Source organism: Plenodomus lingam (assembly GCF_022343315.1).
Source record: "Plenodomus lingam strain CAN1 chromosome Unknown contig_6, whole genome shotgun sequence".
NCBI classification, from domain to species: domain Eukaryota; kingdom Fungi; phylum Ascomycota; class Dothideomycetes; order Pleosporales; family Leptosphaeriaceae; genus Plenodomus; species Plenodomus lingam.
Genome location: NW_027093966.1, coordinates 1,110,629 through 1,130,574, shown reverse-complemented (window position 1 = coordinate 1,130,574; position 19,946 = coordinate 1,110,629). Strand labels below are relative to the sequence as shown.

The 19,946-nt window shown below is 53.8% G+C and overlaps 9 protein-coding genes across 9 annotated transcripts; 4 read left to right on the top strand and 5 right to left on the bottom strand.

Annotated features, from left to right (window-relative positions):
• Positions 1 to 1,916: 1,916 nt before the first annotated feature.
• On the top strand, positions 1,917 to 3,577 carry IAQ61_009607 (uncharacterized protein; the record flags this gene model as incomplete). The annotated part of the gene is made up of 4 exons (XM_066098458.1): positions 1,917 to 2,432; positions 2,499 to 3,006; positions 3,082 to 3,475; positions 3,529 to 3,577. 4 exons carry the CDS (start codon positions 1,917 to 1,919, stop codon positions 3,575 to 3,577), a joined length of 1,467 nt encoding a protein of 488 aa, XP_065951617.1.
• A 1,035-nt stretch (positions 3,578 to 4,612) lies between these two features.
• IAQ61_009606 (uncharacterized protein) lies at positions 4,613 to 7,124 on the bottom strand. Its single transcript, XM_003837952.2, has 2 exons — positions 5,619 to 7,124; positions 4,613 to 5,515 (listed from the first exon to the last, which is right to left on the bottom strand). Exons 1-2 carry the CDS (start codon positions 6,176 to 6,178, stop codon positions 5,398 to 5,400), a joined length of 678 nt encoding a protein of 225 aa, XP_003838000.1. The 5' UTR covers positions 6,179 to 7,124; the 3' UTR covers positions 4,613 to 5,397.
• A 1,245-nt stretch (positions 7,125 to 8,369) lies between these two features.
• On the bottom strand, positions 8,370 to 10,275 carry IAQ61_009605 (uncharacterized protein; the record flags this gene model as incomplete). The annotated part of the gene is made up of 3 exons (XM_003837953.1): positions 8,370 to 8,496; positions 8,615 to 8,812; positions 8,897 to 10,275. 3 exons carry the CDS (start codon positions 10,273 to 10,275, stop codon positions 8,370 to 8,372), a joined length of 1,704 nt encoding a protein of 567 aa, XP_003838001.1.
• A 567-nt stretch (positions 10,276 to 10,842) lies between these two features.
• IAQ61_009604 (uncharacterized protein) lies at positions 10,843 to 11,501 on the top strand (the record flags this gene model as incomplete). Its single annotated transcript, XM_066098457.1, has 2 exons — positions 10,843 to 10,890; positions 11,250 to 11,501. 2 exons carry the CDS (start codon positions 10,843 to 10,845, stop codon positions 11,499 to 11,501), a joined length of 300 nt encoding a protein of 99 aa, XP_065951616.1.
• A 641-nt stretch (positions 11,502 to 12,142) lies between these two features.
• IAQ61_009603 (uncharacterized protein) lies at positions 12,143 to 15,447 on the bottom strand (the record flags this gene model as incomplete). The annotated part of the gene is made up of 5 exons (XM_003837956.2): positions 12,143 to 13,341; positions 13,397 to 13,738; positions 13,792 to 13,954; positions 14,009 to 15,199; positions 15,268 to 15,447. The coding sequence occupies 5 exons, from the start codon at positions 15,445 to 15,447 to the stop codon at positions 13,130 to 13,132; spliced, it is 2,088 nt and encodes a 695-aa protein (XP_003838004.1). The 3' UTR covers positions 12,143 to 13,129.
• A 251-nt stretch (positions 15,448 to 15,698) lies between these two features.
• On the top strand, positions 15,699 to 16,041 carry IAQ61_009602 (uncharacterized protein; the record flags this gene model as incomplete). The annotated part of the gene is made up of 3 exons (XM_066098456.1): positions 15,699 to 15,730; positions 15,785 to 15,863; positions 15,940 to 16,041. 3 exons carry the CDS (start codon positions 15,699 to 15,701, stop codon positions 16,039 to 16,041), a joined length of 213 nt encoding a protein of 70 aa, XP_065951615.1.
• A 683-nt stretch (positions 16,042 to 16,724) lies between these two features.
• IAQ61_009601 (uncharacterized protein) lies at positions 16,725 to 18,289 on the bottom strand (the record flags this gene model as incomplete). The annotated part of the gene is made up of 4 exons (XM_066098455.1): positions 16,725 to 17,753; positions 17,806 to 17,906; positions 18,051 to 18,155; positions 18,211 to 18,289. 4 exons carry the CDS (start codon positions 18,287 to 18,289, stop codon positions 16,725 to 16,727), a joined length of 1,314 nt encoding a protein of 437 aa, XP_065951614.1.
• A 68-nt stretch (positions 18,290 to 18,357) lies between these two features.
• Positions 18,358 to 19,425, top strand: IAQ61_009600 (uncharacterized protein; the record flags this gene model as incomplete). The annotated part of the gene is made up of 1 exon (XM_003837958.2): positions 18,358 to 19,425. The coding sequence occupies one exon, from the start codon at positions 18,358 to 18,360 to the stop codon at positions 19,423 to 19,425; it is 1,068 nt and encodes a 355-aa protein (XP_003838006.2).
• A 130-nt stretch (positions 19,426 to 19,555) lies between these two features.
• Positions 19,556 to 19,924, bottom strand: IAQ61_009599 (uncharacterized protein; the record flags this gene model as incomplete). Its single annotated transcript, XM_066098454.1, has 3 exons — positions 19,556 to 19,672; positions 19,726 to 19,862; positions 19,912 to 19,924. The coding sequence occupies 3 exons, from the start codon at positions 19,922 to 19,924 to the stop codon at positions 19,556 to 19,558; spliced, it is 267 nt and encodes an 88-aa protein (XP_065951613.1).
• Positions 19,925 to 19,946: the final 22 nt, after the last annotated feature.

Below are 19,946 nucleotides of genomic sequence, written 5' to 3'. Positions count from 1 at the left end.
CTAGCGCAAACGATTTTCACGAGTTTTACTACTACAATGCTTACTGCCATGTTCCTTGGAAAGCGAACAAACCCAGGACTCTATGGTGACTTGGCTGGATCAGACCCAAAAGTTGCCCATTTTTGTGGGAAAACCCATGGACAAATCCAGCCCAATGGCAATCGGCGGTTTTTCTTTTCTTTGTTCTCTTCTTTCTCCCTCTGCAGATCTTGCATGGACCTGGTTTAGTTGCTGCACAACGGGTGGAAAAATGGAAATTTCAGTGAGGGAAGCGGGGGGGGGGAGGGGGGGCGACAGCCAGGCCCGGTGTTTTTTAGCCGCGGCAGGCACAGGCGGTTTCTTGGCTTGGGCGGATGGGCATGGGCATGGGGTGGTAGACATGGCAAAGAGGTGGTAGGGACGTGCGTGCATAGATGTGTACATATAAGTGATCAGTTGGCGGCACAAAAGGCTTGGTTGTGCTAGGTGTTGGGGAGCTTGTCTGTGTGTGCATGAATTCCGCATGTGTGTAAGATGGGGGGGTATAGCAAAAGCTTGTTGGTGCATGGCATTTGTCTGGTGAGAAAATCCACGAGGAGGACTTGTTGGGGGGGTGATGTGTGTAGAATAAACGTGGGGCGAATGGTATGTTTATAGTATAGTATACTTTATGTGTGAGTGTGAATGAGAGAGAGTGTGTGAGTGTGAATGAGAGAGAGTGTGTGAGTGTGAATGAGAGAGAGTGTGTGAGTGTGAATGAGAGAGAGAGTGTGTGTGTGTGTGAGGTGGTGAGTATTGTGTCCGTCATGGATTCTGGCAAGTGACGTGAAGACAGGAAGAGCAAGTGCAATGGTACCGCACGTTGGGAGGGCACGAGAGACGCCTTGCCCGATTGGGAGCAGGCGACGCGCGTGTCTGCATGTTCCCGACGGTTAGCAGGACTGGAAAGGAGGAGAGAGTGAAAGAGAGAAAGAGAATAGATGGGAAGAAAGAAGGGGGAATGAGAGGACTGGCTATGATGATTTCTTTCATTCATTCATTCAGTCCATCTCTCTGGCCGCAGAATCTGCCTCTCTTTGCCAGTCATGTTTGGTGAGACGAAGCAAGTCAATCCACGACAGCTAGGTGCACTTTACCACACCACCGCACAATCAGACAGACAACATGCAATTCTCTGTGAATCTGTCTACTGCTTCTGTTGCTGCTACTACTACTACTACTACTACTCTAGCTACTATTACACAATACTACAGTCAGGATAGTATAGTACAGCATTCGGGGTGCGGATGGCGCGGGACATGGGCCAAAGCGTCGTGGGTTGCAGTGCTCAACAAACCCTGCCGCCTTCGCCGCCGTGCTTGCTCCATAGGCAAATCGCGCCTACCACAATCGCTCACTGTTCCGCTACTCAAACAACGGCTCCTGTCGCTCCTATCTTCTCCCTCTTCTATTGCCCCAATCTTCATCTCTTTCTCTTATTTTTTTTTCCTCTCTCTCTCTCTCTCTCTCTCTCTCTCTCTCTCTCTCTCTCTCTCGTCCCCCCTCTCTTCCTCTCTCCTATCCTCCCATCCTCCCCCCCCCCTTCTTCTCACGGAGGTCCACTGTCGCGTTGCCAAAAAGGATGCGAAAGCCCGCGCGGTGAATGAAATTCTCCTGTCCTGTCGTTTCCTGTTGCTGCAACCCTGCCACCCCCGAATCCAAGGCTTGGCCCCGTAATCCGCACCAGTCGCACCCTTTGCTTTGCTCGTGGCCCTGGACCGCCTTGTCGCAACATCATCGCCAGTTCCGCCTTTCCGTCGCCATCCATGTCGCCGCCGTGGTCGCCTGCATCACCCTCAGTATTGTAGACACACGCGCAACCCTCCTGCAGCGCGTGTCGACGCTGCTTCGCCGCAACCCGCCCTGGTCTTGGCCGTCTGGATCCGACGTAACCCCCAATGTTGATGAAGAAGATGTGGATAGTAGAGGAGCGCAAGGACAAGACCGTCTACCGCCGTCGCTGTCCTAGTGGTTCCGAGGTGCTGTCCTTCTTCTTCGTCTCCACCTGCGCCCTGCTCTTCCTGCTCATCTGCTCCATCCTCTATGGCACCCGCACCGAGAACCCCACATTGCCGCCCTTGGTCAAGGAGTACATGCCCGCGGGCCGATGTCTCTGCGAGTTCAGCACCACCTTCTCGTGCGACACCTGTCTGGACTGCGCTTCCAACCAGGCCATTCTGGCCGCCAACCAAACCACCAAGGAAGAGGAGGATCTGTGGACCTTCAACTATGCACGCGACAAGAACAATTATGGCTTGAGCGAGGCTCAATGCATGAGTGCCTTTCCGGGACAGTACGAGGACATTGAGCGTGCCGTAAAGGTGCGCAAGCGATGGGGCAAGGTGACCGAGGCCGACCTGTCCAGCTTCGACCTGAGCAAAGGCATGGTCCGAGGCTTGCTCTTTGAGAGAGAGGTGCGTTGCGACAGGGCGAGCATGGCGAACATGTGGCGTGTACTTGTGCTAACAGGACTGTGACAGCTCTACATTATCGAGACCTATCTAGTCGACAATGTCAATCGACAAAAGGCTCTTGCCACCCTCAGTGCCCTCTATCGCTCCGTTCTCTCGGCCCCCCCCTCGACCGACATACCAAACATTGAATTCGTCTTCTCCGTCGAAGACCTCCCTGCTCAACCCAACAAGCCCATGTGGTCGCTGGCCCGCCGTGTGCAGGACCATAATCTTTGGCTGATTCCCGACTTTGGTTTCTGGAGCTGGGATATGCCTGCTTTGGGCACGCTAGACGAGGTTGCCAACGAGGCGGTCGAGCGCGAGGCCGTAGAGCCTTGGGACCAGAAAATGGAGAAGCTCGTGTGGCGGGGCAAGATCACATTTGCGCCCAAGCTGCGGAGGGCCCTGCTAGACGCAGCCAAGGGCAAGCCGTGGAGCGACGTGGGCCAGCTCAAATGGACAGACCCAAATTTCAAGGAGCAGTTTTTGGGCCCAGTGGACCAGTGCAACTACATGTTTATTGCACATGCCGAAGGTTGGTTGCATCCTCGTACGATCGGGCTGACAACCTCGGGCAATCCAATGGTACAGGATGCTAACGATCTGCTAGGACGCTCCTACTCGGGCTCCCTCAAGTACCGCCAACTCTGCCGCTCCGTCATCGTCTCCCATAAGCTTCAGTGGATACAACACTACCACTACCTCTTTCGCTCCAACGGCAGCAACCAAAATTTTGTCGAAGTCGAGCGTGACTTTTCCGACCTCTCCTCGGCCATGGAAGATCTCCTGGACCACCCCGAAAAAGCGAAGCGCATCGCGGACAACAGCGTACAGGTGTTTCGTGAGCGATACTTGACACAAGCCGCGGAAACGTGCTATTGGAGGCACTTGATTAAGCGGTGGAAAGAAGTCATGGCATGGGAACCCGTGCTGTACAGTGGTGTCGAGGTGGGCGACCGTGTCAAGCGGACGCAAAAGCGGGGGGTGCGGTATGAGACGTTTATGTAAGTTTGATGGGTGTTGATTGATAGGACAGCATGAGGCTGACAGACGACAGGTTATACGAACCCAAAACACAACTGGAATGGCCGAAAAGTGCTTCATGACTGGCCGTCCCTCCGCCACAGGAGGAAGACGTGCCTCACCACGAACCTCTCTAATATAATCCCCCCACCCGATCCCTAAGATCCACTTGATTCTCCAGCCATCCAGCGCCCCAACCAAACCGTGGACGTTGGGCAAACGCCATACCTTGTACAGTCCCCACCTGGAGAAGATGAAGCGGAAACGAACACACGTGGCGCATGTTGAAAGCGTTTATACCCCCCATTTAGCGTCTTGTCTTTTCTTGGGTTGCTAGAGCTCATACGTAGCCTGGCCTTTTCCCGGCTGTTTCTCTTTTGCATATAATCCTGGCGCCTTTTTAACTGTTTTTTTTTCTCTTCTGTGCGAAATTCTTGGTCTGTTGTGTGGAATGAAATGAAGGGCGTCTTTCATCTCGCACACATATACACACATGCACACACATGTACATGGATACATATACACATATACTTGCACATATACGTCTGAGCCTGATGGGGGTAATGTGGGATGGTGGTGTTTATTTGCTGGTGCTGATGTTGTTGTGGTTGGTTGCTGGTGATGGTTGTCCTACTTTGTCGTCGGGCCACGGACATGGAGGGCGATTTGAGATGGGGGCTGTTTTTAGTTAATTGAGCACTCTCACTCTGTTTTCGTTTAGTGTTGTGGGTCATGTCATGTCGTATGTCATGTCGGACGTCGTTTATTCATGTACATGGGCGGACAGGCGGACGCGGGACACGGGACAAGGGACGCGGGACACGGGACACGGGACAAGGGACACGGGAAAGTGAGCAGGTGTGCAGTGTAAATGGGAGAGTGGGCGAGTGGGAGAGAGGAAAAGAGGGCATCACCTCCAGCCTCGTCAAAGTGATTTCAAACTGGGGCTGGAGGTACTGTCGAAGCTACATGTGGGGTGAGAGTGGAGGGCAGGATGGAAAAGGATGGAAGGAGGTGGGATAAGGTGGGTGGGAAAGCAGACGAGAATGAGTGAGTAATCAATGGATTAAAGATGAAGATGAAGATGAAGATGAAGATGAACACTTGACTTGACTTGACTGGGTATGATATCATGGTGATGGTGATGCTACTCTGCATTCATAATTCTACTCATCATTACAATCACAATCCCCTTGTCCCTCACTTTCCCACTCCCTCTCCCGTCAACCCCCCCCTCAAAATCCCACAAACCAGACAAAATCCCCGCCAACTCTCCCTCCCGAATTCTTCCTTGCTGGCATTTTGGTCGCGTCTTGATTTTGATTTGTTTTGTGGATTTTTGGGGGGGGGAAGGGGTGCTTGACGGGATGGGATTGGAGTCAAAGTATACAAGACACCAGACAACCAAAAGACGCGTGCATCGTGGATCGTGCATGTGTATCGGGGATTGTCATGTATCAAACTTGCTATCAAACATGACAGACAGACGAGATACCAGACCTCTTCCCCCTTGTACAGAATCCGTACCAGTAACGAACTGCATGCTGCACGCGTGTCCAGGTCTGGGGAGGAGGATTCCTCGTGGTGAATGAGCATGTGGAAGAATGGTATCCCGTCAGAGTTGATCCCGCGCGGGATTTATTGGATCCAGGGTGTTTCTGTCGGGGGTCTGGCGTTGGCGTTGTCGTGCAGTGGGAAGGAATCGGTAGTTTGCATAACTGGGTGCTGGATGATGTGATGCAGTTACTCCAGTGAGCATACTCGATTCCCAACCCCAATAAAACAATCATCCGCCCAAACCGCACAGACGCCGCATCGAATACCCCCAGACGCACGCGCGCGAGACGGTTTCGTAAAAATGGCAATTACAGACTAGTACTGTGTGTGCCAGAAAAAACAGTCTTCAAGATGTCTCTTGTTCAGGAGAAATCCAAGACTGGTGCGGTGTCACGTGCTCGTTCATGGCTGAGAGATTCTTCTCATCGCCCTCGAGCTTGATGGCGCCGCCACGACTGAAGTGGCTGGGGTTTTGGGGTCAGTTTTGGTTGTGTGTACATGTATGAAGGAGGGGTGTGTTTTGCGGAGATCTATAGAAAGAAAAGGAGAGGGGGGAAAGCAACGTACGTGGACCACAGGTACTCTGCTGCGACGGAGAGAATGAGGAACAGCATAAAAGATGCCACAACCACGCCGGCATAATGCAACTCTGGTTCCGAGAGCTCCATGTCGGCGCCGAGATTGTGAATTTCGTTGCCGAGGCCGCAGAGGATTTTATTCATGTTTGCGGTTGGATCCTGGGGTTCTGCTGCCTGGTGGTGGTGCTGGGCGGCGTGTGGTTGGATCCGAGCATGTGAGTGGTGGGCCTCGGTGCCCTGGATGCTCAAGAGGACAGTACTGGGCAGCGGCTTTGGGATGGAGAGGACCTTTGTGATGGTGGCTTTGCTGGCAAAGTGGATGCTCATGTCGTTGTCCGAGGCGAATGCGTATGCGGAGTGCCAGTCGAGGGTGCGGGACTCTAGGTACGTGCAAGGCGTGGGTTTTGCGGTTGTGGAAAAGGATAGGCAGCGGCATTGGACGTCTTCGAGTCTGGGTTCCCTGGTGTCCCTGGTGGGTGCGGCGAGGACGGTTGTTGTTGATGTCAAGGTGAGTAGTAGCGAGAGAAGTAATCTGTTGGAGGAGAACATGACGGCAGTGTATGTATGTGTGTTTGTTGTGTGTGTCTGGTGAGGGAATGTTTGAACGGATGGATGGATGGATGGATGGATGAATGGATGAATGGACGGCTGGCTGAATACAAAAGGTGCAAATGGCAACACACAAGGAGAAGAATGATGCAAAGAGAGGGGGAAGAGGGGGACAGGAAATCCCACGATGATGGGCAACAAGGGCCGCAACGTCCCTCTTTTTGAGTGAATTGGCCGTTCTAGGTCCGGACAGGGCTGGCATTCTAGACCCCCCTCGTGTTAGCGTGCATGCGCGTGTCGTAGGGTGCAGCTGCGCAGGATGGTGGGATTCCTCCAATAGCGCAACACAGCCGAGGAGGGGAGGCCCTTTGCATCCAAACCGCCCAGCTGGCTGGACGCAATCGTGTGAGAAGCGAGGGTTCACGCCGAACAGGAACGTTGCACGTCTTGTAGGCTGGTTCCGGGGTGTTTGGGGGTGTTGGTTGGAAGAAGCTTGGTGGAGGTGGTACAGTGGTGGCTAGGTACCGTACCACCACCTGCCCACCAACGAACATCCACATAGACATAGACATCCACATCCACATGCACGCACTCGGCCCACAAACTGCAAGAATTCCAATCCCTGTCGGCGATCGCACGAGTGTTACCATACCACACTATGCTTGTGCCACCCTACTCACGAGTCCCGATTCTGCACAGCCCGCTGGCCAAATCCAACACGAGCGCCCGAGCACGAGGAAAGTTTGTTCTTAAGAAAGAAACCGCGCTTGGTTGCAGACAAGGGATGCCTTGTGCGGAAAAACCAAAAAAAAAGACTCGAGCGAGCCGAAGATGATAAAAGGAAAACAAGAACGCTCTCTGCGCCGAGCCCAACGTTTGCAAACAAAGGCGCACAGAGGGGGAGGAATGGGAGGGAGGGGGGCTAAGGCGATTAATGTTCGCAGCAAGAAGAAAGAAGCGCTAGCCAAGACTGCCAAGTCCTCTCTCTTCCGAGTCGGTAGGACAAGGCCTAGGTACCCGTACCGAGCACCTCATCCTCATGGAGTTGTGTACCATGTAGGCACGGTGCACTAGGTACAGACTACAAGTACTGCATCACCCTCCACACCAGCCAACCCACTGCCCGTCCTCAAACCACAGTCAAACAAGTAGCACACTATCTTGTACAAGCAATCCCCCAACCACTACCCTACCTACATCCCTCCCCCCCTCCCCGCCCTCTCACCCGCCCTCTTACCCGCAACCCTCCGAGCGCCCCGATCCGAGCGCTAATTGACGGCAAGGCATAAAATATAAGAGGGCGGAGTAGAAGAGGTTGACGCATAAAGCCCAACGCCCAAAAAACAAGGCAGAGTGAGGGAGAGGCCGGAGCATAACGTACACAGCATAAAGTACAAAGTAAAAGTACAAAAAAAATAGTGAGCAAGAGGCCGAAGCATAAAAAGAGTGATGCTGACGCCGAGGGTGAGGGATAGGGAAGAAGGGGGGGGGGGGTGTTTGTCGTGACCTTCCAGGGTTTGTGTACGGGAGGTGGACATGGGCATGTGTTTTGAAGATGCGGAGTGAATTGGTAATGCACGGGATAGTGTGATTGTACTCCAAGTGTCTGCGTTGTACCGGACACTGGACACTGGGGGAGGGGTGAAATATCGAGTCCATATCGCATGAACAACCCGTTCCCTTCCCTTCCCCCCACCTGCTGAGAAAAAGCGAGGGAGACAGGCAGAGGGGTGGGCAGGGAAAGATGCATAAATCATTGAAGAGCAAAAGACTTTATATCTCGCCATACATATCCCCACAGCATCGCCAGGTGCCATGCATCCTTCCTTTGCCCTGTCGCCCCCCCCCCCCCCCAAAAAATCCTAGAAGAAAAAAAGTACAAATCTACATTGCCCCCTGACCCATCACCCATCGTTCGCCCCGCTCAAGCTGATCAAGAGGAAAAGAAGAAACAAATGAAATAAAACTCCTCGCACGCTTCAAAAACCCCCATCCCATCCCATCCATGCCAACACCATCCCAGCCAGCCAGACGAAGAGAGACCAAACGAATACAACCAAACACCATCGCACGCAAAAAGAACAACAAAAACCAGATGTCTTTGAAGCAAAAATCGTCAAAGAAGGATAAGATTGTGGTAAAAGAAAACACAACAATGGCACTGCGCTTTGATGAAAAGGGTGTGCAAGCATCACGAGCGACCTGTTTCACTGACTCGTCGTCTCCGCCCTCGACTGCCGCCCTCGGGTCGCTGGGCAAGGACGTCGCGGAGTTGAGCGTCGTCCTTGTCCTTGTCAATGTGGTGGACACGGACATGCCTACAAAGGAAGAGACATGCACGCGTTAGCCAGATGATAACAGACAGCTAGACCATCCCTCCTAGTACAATAATCGTACACCGTCACAGTCAAGAGTCAAGAAAGAGGGGCTACACACCTCTGAAGATTATCAGGTCGGGGATACTTGTGCTCTCGATCCGGACAAAACGGGCACACATAGCCTGGAGACTGATGGACCAACCCGTGCCGTATCATTTCGTTTTTGCGCTTGAAGCCTTTGCCGCCTTCACCTCGTGGACAGCCTTTGACGGGGCAATAGTGGGGTCGGTTTTGTGAGTGGACATTGGTATGAGAGCTTTTGGGTCGTCATTAGCAAGAAAAAAAAACTTTGGATGACAATATACTAGATACTGTCCAAGCACATGAGGTCTAGACTCACTTCAAGAGATACTGCGTCTGAAACGGCTGCGCATTGCAGTGGGGATAGTCGCACTTGAAGGAGCCTGTGCTATGCGAGGGAATGGCTTGCATCCCCGATCCCAGTGGCGGCGGCAAAACTCTTGAAGCCAGCGCATCGTCCAAACTCACATGTCGTGCTCGCGGCTCAATAGGCGTCGGTTGTGATCCAGGGCTCAAGCCATCGGTGCTCTGATAGCTTTCGCTCGTTGATCCGGAATGATGGGTTGAATGATAGGCCCCCCCGCCTTCTGATGCAGCGTGTGATGGCCGCCGAGCGTCGGTACCGAATACACCAGCACCACCGGCGCGTAGGAATATGTCTGCTCGTTGTGAATCACCGTTGGCGCTCATAGGTGAGGATGCGCTCAACAAGGAAAAGGGGGTCCCTGGCGAGTGCGAGCTAATGGACAGCTGTCGTACCATGGATGTGGGCGACTGCCCTACCGAGGATACGGATTGCCGGTGGTGGAATCCGTTTGGTCTGCTCATGTCTTGTTCACTCGTCGCCGATCGGGCTATGTCGTCAATGTGTCGGAAAGAGGGCAAGGATTGCTGGCTGCACGGTGAGCCGGCGTCATGAGCAGGCGATGGGGCTTGTAAAGCCGGGAGCTTATCTTGACCTCCCATGGACGGGATGGCCAGGGGCCGAAGATGTGGAGATGCAGTCGAGGAAATGCCATGGGATTGCCCATTTGGGATGACTCCGTTTTGTTGGCTGTGAGGAGTGGACGATAATAAGGGTAGTATAGAATGGCCATGTGGGGTCATGCTTGCACTGCTTACACTCGAGCGTCCGCCATGGAGTGTGCTGCTCACATTCGAGGCATAAGACGGCCGTCTGTCAGCCAAGGGACCACCAGCCCTCAGCACATCGTCGTCAATCACCGAATCTCTATGGCTAGCCGTCGCTTTCGGATCATGTGGCTCAAAGGAGATTGCTGCGAAGCGCTGTACATTCTGAGCCTGGAGATCCTGCGGACGTGGCGGTGCTTGATACTCGGACCTTGCATGGACGGCGGCTGGGTAACTCTCTTCCATGTCTGCGTCGTCGTCCTCGTCGCTTTCCGACGCCGATCCGGACTCTAGTGCTCTTTCACTCACTTGCTGGGCAATGTCTGGACGGTTCGGGTCCATTTCACGAATGAGCACCCAGTCGCCCTGTGTCGGTCGGGTTCTTGCCCGATTCCTAGATTTGGACGGGGCGCAGGAAGAAGAATTGAAATTTGTATCTAGGGAGAGTGGTCGGTAAGGCTGGATCACAACAGGGGTGGGAGAGGGTGATGGAGTCGTCCTGACCACGACGGCTTCGAGAGGAGGGGATCCTAACCTGGCGTCGCTGTCGTCGTAATAATCGTTCATGTGGAATTCAATTCACTGTCCAGGGAAGGCCGACCAACCGAAAAAAAAAGCGAAATCAGAAAGTAGGAAGAAGAAGAAGAAGAAGAAGAAGAAGAAGAAGAAGAAGAAGAAGAACAAGGATTGCCGAGGACAAGTAGAATTAACCCAGCGACGTTTCCGCAAAGGCTCCCAAGGAGAGACCAAGGCGACGTCGTTGAGAAAGCAGGTCACACCAAGACCAGTCGTTGAAGGCTGTGTTGAGAAGCGTCAGCATGATCATAAAGGGATGGACTCTGGAATGGTGACACTCTCAAGGCGAGCGAGGAAGACGGACACAAGAGGATGAAAAAAGGTCGGAGATGGACCGAAGTGAAGGTTGCGGGCGTCAGTGTCGGCGGCACGGACTATTTTGCGCAGCCCAGAGCCCTCCCACCCCCCCCCCCCCGCGCCGCCGTCGCCCCAACTGGTGGAGAAGTGTGGAGTGTGTGGAGAGTGGAGAAAACGAGCTCGTTGCCGAGGGATGCGAGCAAGGCTGAGCTAGAACAAGCTCGGCCCAACCCAGTCACAGGACAGGGAGCGAGTTGAAATATGGGCAAGATGCGCGCACACGATGAGAGGGGACATGAGGATGGTCTTGTATTGGTTTAGAAGAGAAGACGAGAGCAGAGGAATGTGGACACATGGGTTGATTGTGTGTGGGGGGGGGGGTGGACCAATAGGATGAGGTAAGAATAGGAAAGGGTGAGTGGGTGAGTTGATGGAGTGAGGAGTGAGTGAGCAAGTGAGCAAGTGTGGAGGGTGGAGGGTGGAGGGTGAAGTGGTTCGACGAGGCAGGCGGCTCTGCGTAGATGGTGGGGGGGAGGGGAAGACATACCTTACCCGAGAGGAGTGGCAGGCAGGCCAGTGCGACGGATACTTTTTTTGAGCCTCAAAAGGCGGCCGTGTCAGAGAGTTGCCGATCGCAAGCAGAGGGGGCGGGCGAGCGTGTGGGGTAGAAGTGGATAGATGAAGTATGTTGTAGGTCTGATGCTAATGCTGATGCTGATAATGATGATGATGATGATGATGGTGATGGTAATGAGGATGATGATGGTGATGGTAATGAGGATGAGGATGAGGATGAGGATGATGATGGTGATGGTAATGAGGATGAGGATGAGGATGAGGATGAGGATGAGGATGAGGATGAGGATGAGGATGAGGATGAGGATGAGGATGAGGATGAGAATGAGGATGAGGATGGCTAAGCACAGGGAAGGGTTTTGGGAGGAGAGTCAGTCAAAGTACTACTGCGGTGGTTTGGCCCTTGTGCTGGCCTCACAGCAAATGCGCTTCCGAAGGAGAGGAGGGGGGGGGGAGGGGGGGCGGCTAGCTCAAGGCTCAGACAGGCAGGCTGGTTAGCATAGAGAGAGTGTGTGCGTGTATGTACGGATATGTATGTATGTGTGCTTGAAAGAGGAGGCTGATTGCGGGCGGATCTGACTAGCTAATGGACACACACACACACACATATACACAGCCTGGCTGCTGGCAACAGTCTAGACGGCGGGGGAGGGTAAGGGCAAGGGAAGCCGGGAAGCCACCGAGGGATGCGTGCACGAGGCCGTGGACAACAACAACAACAATAATAACAACGACAACAATAAGCAACAAGACGCAACAAGACGAAGAAAGGCAAGTAGAGGTAGAGGTGGAATGAACAAGTAAAAAGAAGAGGGAGAGGGAGAATGAGCAAGTAAAAAGAAGAGGACAAGAACAAGAACGACGGCGACGCAGCGAGCCTCCTGGACGCAAACAAGCCCGCGGGCCTCTCTCTCTCTCTCTCTCTGGCTTTGCTCTCGCTCTCGCTCTCGCTCACACTCACACTCACACTCACACTCACACTCACACTCACACTCACACTCACACTCACACTCACACTCACACTCAGTTCCATGGAAGGCGCAGCGATGGCTTACTCTACCTCCCAGCTAGCTTCCCTCCAATCCTCGGCCAGAGAAATGGAGATGCGGCTCCTGCAAGTCGAGACTTGACTGTCTTCCCCCCGCCTTTTCCTCTGGCCGTGTCTAGCCCCTCCTTCTTGGGCCAGACACCCCCGAGCCCCCCGAGCCCCGGCAGAGAAGACAACTCTGAGCCCCGAGTCCCGACTGCGCCCTGTCCATGTATTCTCCTTCTTCTCCTCCTTCTTCTTCTCCTCCTCCTTCTTCTTCTTCTTCAGCCCGTCGTGTTGGCCTCGGATGACCGTCCATCTGGCCGTGTCTGTCTGGTTGGCCGTGCCTCGTGCGTCCTGCATGTGCAGTGTGCATGCACGCCGGTGATGCATCCAACCCACACGTCGAATACTACAGGGCACCGCCCAAGTGACGGACAGTCAGCCCCAGCAGACCATCTACCATGTCCTTACAACACCACTTGCACTTGCACTTGCATACGATACCCAGTCCAAACATCCAACTCTCCCTGCTCGCCATGCCATGCCATGCCATTCTACTTTCTTCTAACCACCTCTCCTGCCCTCTAACCCCATCCTCCCGCTATCCTTGTCTCCTCTTCAAAACCCTCATCCGCTCGTCTAATGTGCTCATGCTTTGTGACTCGACTGTCAGACCCTAACCCCCCACTCACTCACTCACACTGGCACTGCACCCCGCCTGCCCAGTCCAACAAGTGGCATGCCCGGTTCAAAAGCCCAACGCCAAAACAATGAGGAAGAAAAAAGCAACAACCGGGCGGTTGAGGAAAGCAAATGCAGACGCCGAAACGCTTATCCCACACCAGCCATCAGCCAATCCCCTTTTACCCCCAGCCGCATGCACTTCGCCTACCCACCTGTCCATCACCACCACCATCACCACCACCACCACCACCCCCACCCTCAGCCCTCAGCGGTCTTGCCACCAAACCCGGGAATACCCGTAAATTTGCTGCCAGCTGCCATCTTGGGCCGACCAAAGTTCTCGTCAAGATCCAGAATCACCTTGAGCGCGTTGCGACTACGAAGGTACGGCAGAGGTGCCTTGGCCTCCTCCAGCCCCACAGACGGCTCCAACGTCGAATCCGTCGGACTCGAGCCAGGCATCGGAAGCACTGTCTTCTGTTAGCTACGACAAACACGAAACCACTTCCGGCAACCGAGACCTACGTCGCTGCAACACTTCGTAACCTGCCAGCGTAAATCCAAACTGCGGCGATGATCTCATGATACGAGCCGGTCCACCCTTGAAGAACGCCCGGAAGCCCTCCTCGCGCCAGATCGTCTGCGCCGCATGCCTCAGCCCGTTGTACGTGGCTTCCCCCTTTCGTGCCTCGACCTGTAAACGCGTCTTGATGACGTCGCACGGGGTCGTCAGGTACGCCGCAGGCATCCCGGCAATCGCACCGGCAGTCAGCATCTGCAGGACACCAAGCGACTTTTGCGGACTCTCGCCAAAAAAGTCCTTCTTCAAGTGGCTGTAGGCAGGGAAGTAGATGGCCGAAAATGGCACTGCGCAATCAATCAGTCTCCAGAAGGATGCCTCCAAGAGCGCAAAGACTCACCATCGCGCAACAAACACGCGGTAGCACCCTTGTACAGACCCACGAGACCCAAGTTGCGAACGATCCACATGGCAGATCGCTTGGGCACACCTTCCACATTCTTCGAGAGCTCACCCTGAATCTGCAGTCGAATCTTGACAATCTCGAGAGGGTTGGTGAACACCTAGGCGATTTCAAATCAGCAAGCACTCGGCCCCTCACATCTCGAGCTACCCACCACTTGACAAGCTCCCGCACTTCCACCTGCAAGCATCTCGTGCCAGAACTTGATGTGGCCCGATGATTTTTCCGTCAGCTTGCCTCGCACGAGATCATTGACTGTGAGCTTGATGGCCTTCTCCGGTGCTACACCAACAAGCTGGGGAAGCACACCAGAGTAAAGGCCCTTGAAGCCCTCATTCTTGATGACCTTTTTCGCGCAATCAAGCGAGTTCTTGTAGAGAACGTGTCCCACGCCGGAAGCCCTCTGGTTCTGCATCCGCGTCTTGACCAGATCAATGGGATACACCATAAACGCGCCAAACGCACCAGCCAGGGAACCAAGCGCGAAGTGATGGACAGATTCCAAAATGTCGTGCCATATTGACCTCGATGTCGCGAACACCTTCTGGCCCACATCTGAAATACCCACTCCCAGCTTCCCGACCGTATGCCACGAAGGATCCAGCACACGGGCAAAGTCTCGCAGACCCAGTCTTCCCGTCGTCTCGTCCAAGCCAGCGAAATGGAACAGAATGTCTGCCTCCATGGGTGTGTATAGATTGAAGCGGCTTATGCGTGCGGCCTCGTTGAGGAAGTCTGTGCGGGTGATCTTGCCGTCGGGACTCTTTTGCGTAGCATTGCGAATGATGAGCTCAATCATGTCCATTTGCTGAATCACGTTCTGGAAGGCGCGCACATTGGCGTAGGAAATCTTGCTTCCCGCCGAGATGTTGCACAGGGTAGGGAGGTTCTCGAGGAGGTAGTCGGACAGCTTGTGGCTAGCCGTCTCCCGGATGATGCGCTGGAAGTCCTCGGGCTCAATGAAGCCGTTTTGGTTGCGGTCAAAGTAGGTGAAACCCTGGCGCACACGCTCTCCCTGAAGTCCTCGCAGCAGCTGGGCAAACTGCGGGTAGGTCATGGTGTGCCTGTGCTTCTTGGAGCCAATGTAAAGCGTCGCCCAGCCGCCCTCCCAATCGAAGGGCAGACTGTCTTCTGTCTTGTGTGCCTTCCATGTTGCGTAGAAGTCGTCAAAGTTGATGTAGCCTGTGCGCTTCTTGTCGAAGAAGCGGAAGACGACCTCGTACTCGGCGTCGGGTTTGGCGAGCAGGTTCTGGAAGACGGACCAGTCCTGGAGACTGACCCTGCCCTTTTGGTCGCGGTCGGCCACCTGGAACAGGATGCCATACTGGTAGCGCTTGATTTTGTGCTGAGAGCGGACGCGCCGTTAGACTCGTCTCGACAACATTGAAACAACAGTGAAGCTGCCCTGCTTACATAGTCCTCGCTCTCGGGGGCGACGGCATCAATGAATTGATCCTCGTTGAGAAAGTAGTCGCCCGTGGCCTCATCCTTTTGTGCATATTTCATAAAGGCAGTGCGGGTGAGGTGCGATAGCTGGGGCTCGTCGGTGGTGCCCAGCAGCACTTCGCCGACTTGCTCGGTGACGCTCGCCATGGTGGAAGATGACAACTATCCGGGGTCGAGCAGGTGCAATTGGCCTACGGGAGGGGCGAATTAGGAGTTAGAAAGAAAGGGAGGGGGGAGAGTCAGAGTGGTGAGAGTCGGCAAAGACGCCGTCACGAATTGAGCCTGCTAAGGTCAGCGAATTTCGGAGTTGACGACCTGGAGTCAAACGCGAGTTGGTTAGCTCCTTCTTATCCCCACGCCCCCGTTCCCCACTACCGGTACAAGCCCAGCGCGCCACTATGGAGAACTTGAGTACCTACCGATGTTGGATGTAAGAACTGTATGTAGGAGTACTGAGGGGACCCCATAGTAATGATTTGGGTAGACAACACAACTACTGTAGAGTAGCCCTTGCAATCTTGATCATTTTTTGTTCGGTTGCAACGCCATCTGACGGTACTATTGTAACTAGCCTCTCCTCTCCTCTGCTCCAGAGTACTCTAGGTATCCCTTTTGCATGTAACACCAACACCAACACAGGCAACAACATGGCCGAAACATGTTAAAAACCCTTCACCGCCCTCTCCGTTCTCTCCGACCATTCTGAGCCGGCAGCCCTGGCTGGAGTGTGACACGTGCTGAGTATTGTGTACCGGTGCTTCCATGCCCAGACTCGCCTCTGTGTGCCCACCCTGGGAGCCGCAACCCCGGGGTTAATCAGCTTGGAAGCTGGATCCTGCAGCTGCCGCGCGCTCCCGAATAAGATCTAGATGTACGCGAAACATCTCCGAGCCCAAGGGGGGAGGGGCAAGGAAGGGCGTGTTAATTGTTGAAGAATGGAAAAATGAGGCGTAATGACGACTTGACAAGCCATTCATATCCATTCATGTGCCTGTCGAACAGGAAAAGAAGAAAACATGGTTATCGCGACTCTGACTTGTATGGCACCATGTATCGGTCATTTCCGCTTCACTTGTCTCAAGCTCCCGAGGAAGGGTTGGCAGACTAGCGCCCGCCAAGCACCCGGATTGGCCCGCCTACGGTACGCAGATGAGGCATAGTACCTAAGCTGGATGCATTCAGGGTCCATTAGTTCCGTCCATGAATCTACTGCATATGTACACAGATGTACAGTATGCAGTCGTGTCAGTACACAAAGACGGCCTCAGGTTTGACGGCCAATCACTAATTATCGCGTAGGCGCCAGGTCAGAGCGAACTGGGTCACATCCAGCATAGTGGGAGACCGCATCATTGCGCCGCACGCGTCGTCCATGGGAGGAAGAGGTAGTAATATACAAAAGTCTAGGATGAACAACCACCATCTCAAACCACAAGCCTGCCAGGTTCGCCCTCGAGCACAGTCTTCATGCGCTCGAGGAAAACCTGTCCCCGCTTCTCCTCGCCCTTTGGCACGCTGATACTGACGACGTTCATGGGCCCTGCAACCTTCTCTGAACCAGCAGAAGCCTTTGCCTTGCGCCCTGAGGACTTTCCCGCCAAAATGTCGAGGAGGTCGGGCTTCTTGGTTTCTGAAGAACGACTACTCTGCAATGTCTTGGGAGGCAGAGCAGTCACCTGTGGAATGAAGTTGCCCCGCGAGTACTTCTGGCCAGAAACCTTGTCTAGGCCGAGAACAGCGTTAAACAGCTCGTCTGCTGAAGGCTTTGCGGTTTTAGACTTTGGCAAGTCCTCATTTGCTAGTTCTGCTGCGCGAGCAATAAAGGTGGAGAGGGGTAGGAAGACGCCTATTGAATCCTTGACTCGCTTCTGGCACTCAAGCACAGCTGTGAGCGATAATGGCATAGCCACCTGGATGTCCACCTCCTCAGCTGCTGCTGGTGCAGTCGCCGCCGGCGCTTTCTTGGGGGCCTCCTTCTTCGCTGCGACCTTGATGTTTGACAGATCGAGATGCGAAAGAACCTTGAATCGATCTGCAAGTTCAGAGGGGTAAGAGTTCGAGATTTGACCAACGTATGCCAAAACGTCTCCCTTTAATAGTCTGCCGTTAGGTCCGGTAGCTGGTATCTTGTCTGCTTCCTCCTTGGGGAGGCCGTGCACTTCGAGCAGATGCTGTACCGATGGGTAGAGCGGGTAAGTTTGCCTTGTAGCTTTACCACTGGACGCCTTCTTTGAACCATCCAATTTCGCAGGTGGTGAGGAAGTACGCTCCTCCTTTGGCACTGACTTGGTCTCCTGCTTTGACTGCTCCTTGGGTTGTTCCTTGGCACTTGCTGCTTCTTTGGAAGCAAGTTTGTTCTCTGCCGGGATCTCGAGGGAGCTTAAGTCATCACCTGGCTCTGCTGTGACTGCTATCCGGGAGCCGACTTGAACTGCTTTGGACCCATCTCCGACCTGCGGCCTTTGTTAGACCCTTCACTGCAGCATCTCATGTGCTCTGACATACGATGATCTTGGCCAAGATACCGTCATCCTGAGCTTCCACGTCCATTTGCGCTTTATCGGTCTCAATCTCGAGGAGGACATCACCGGCAGAGAATGAATCACCTATCAACATCAGCATTTCTGCAGGCAAATGCAATAATTTCCAATATCAGTGCGCCCTTCTCCTTTCTTCAGGAAGGCGCGTTGTGTTTGCCAACCCTTCTCTTGCTACGTGCTTCTACGGCCTACTGCTGGGGCTGACCGTACCTTCTTTAATCTTCCACGATGCGATATTGCCCTCGGTCATGGTCGGAGAAAGCGCGGGCATATTGAAGTTTTGCGCAGCCAACGAGGCCTGTCCAGAGTGGAGTGCTAGGTAGGATCGTTAGCAGTGTTCATATTTCCCGCTTCTCAGTGGCCATCTCACCTCTGCGCACGCCATGGTATCGTAGCTGCTGGGTCGCAGCACGTGCCGATGTCCTACATGCCACAGCAATGGAAGCCATGGGTATCAATTCGCAGTGGGAGCAAAGTCGCGCGACAATGAGGAAGCCGGTCCAGCTCCAAGAGGACGATGAAATGTTGGGCGGAACCAAGCTTCGGAGGTGGGGACGCTCGGGCCAACCAAGTCCGACATTTCGGGATCAGTCCATGGCAATGGCGGGAGCCATCGAACGCCTGTTGGGTCGCTCTTTGGTTCAAGCAAGCCCCAGATCATGGGCTCATCATAGCAGTGCACCTTTTCCGTCACACAATGGCAGCCTTCTCGCGGGGTCTCGATGGATTCCTCCGCCATCAAACCTTTCGGCTTCCCTCATCCCTCCGCGCCGCCCTATTCGGAAGTCGACGACAATTTCCCCAGCAGACCACGATACAAAATGCTCGATCCTTCACGTCCTCTGTCCTACGCAGATACCAGTATCCAACTCGAAGCAGAATTCCAATCCCGCCAAAGCCATCCCTCAGTAATGACCCTGTCCTGCGACAAGTAGCTCAGACTCGACAACCCGTCACCATCTACGAGGCCCCGAATGACAAGTGGTACTATATGAAAGTCTATGGCATAGCAGCACTGTGGATTGGCGTTGGAGCATTCTCCATCAAGTTCAGTTCTGACATTGAGGGGCGTGGTCTTTCGTTCTTCGTGAGGCCAACCTATATTGTGGTGGGACTAGCTTTCGTCGTCATTGGCTGCTACATCAGCACTGCGCCTGCGAGTCGAATGCGGGCTTTGCAGGTGGTGCCAAGCTTGCAAGGTGGTCCGATGCAGTTACGTATGACGGTGCGATCGGTGCCGTGGGCGAAAGAGCGCACCATATACGCGAACCTCGGGGGAGCGACGATCAGTGAGAAGACCGAACCCATGGTTCAGGAACTTATGGAAGCGGAGAGAGCAAGACGTCAGAGAGTTTGGGTAGATATGGAGCACCTATCACTCCCTGGGCGGATATGGGAAGGCTCTGCTCGATGGGTGCATCAGAAGTGGACGAGCTTCTTTTTGAGGTTCAAATTTGCTGTCTTGCGCTTTGGTATCGCGCAGGTGGAGGTGCAAGGGGAGAAATGGAAGATTGACTGCTCTGGCTGGCTTCTGGAGAATGGCAAAGGTATGAGTGACAATATTGTTCGTGAAGACCAAGGCTGATTATGACTAGCTGTCGATCGTCTCATCCCTGTGGACTGAACTCTCGTCAGAGGGCAGATGTAGGAGTCGAGTGTTTAAAAACGCCCAACTGCACTTGAAGTTCTCTGGTACATGCTACCAATCTGGAATCCTATAGACGTGTATAAAAATCTGTTTGAGTATGTCTGTAAATCAGCAGCGCAGTTGAAACAACGGGCCTTGGCTGGCGGAGCTGGTTGAGACTCTTGAGTCGGCGTGTGTCGAATGGCTAGAAGTCCTATTAGACGTAGACTTGTGACAGTCAAGTTTCAATATGCTTACTGTGTATACCGAACTTGATGAAAAGATTTTCGCATAGGGATGTAATCTATCTGGGTGCTGGCTGCTGCGATGGCGTGAGGACTTGGTGGGTTTCGAGGCGAGTCTAGCGCTGGACATAGGAAGGTACAGAACAACACCTGGATGCTTAGTCAGGCAAATACAGCGGCATGTAACTATGCTACTCACTTGGAGCCACCATGTATTTATTTTTTGGTACTGTT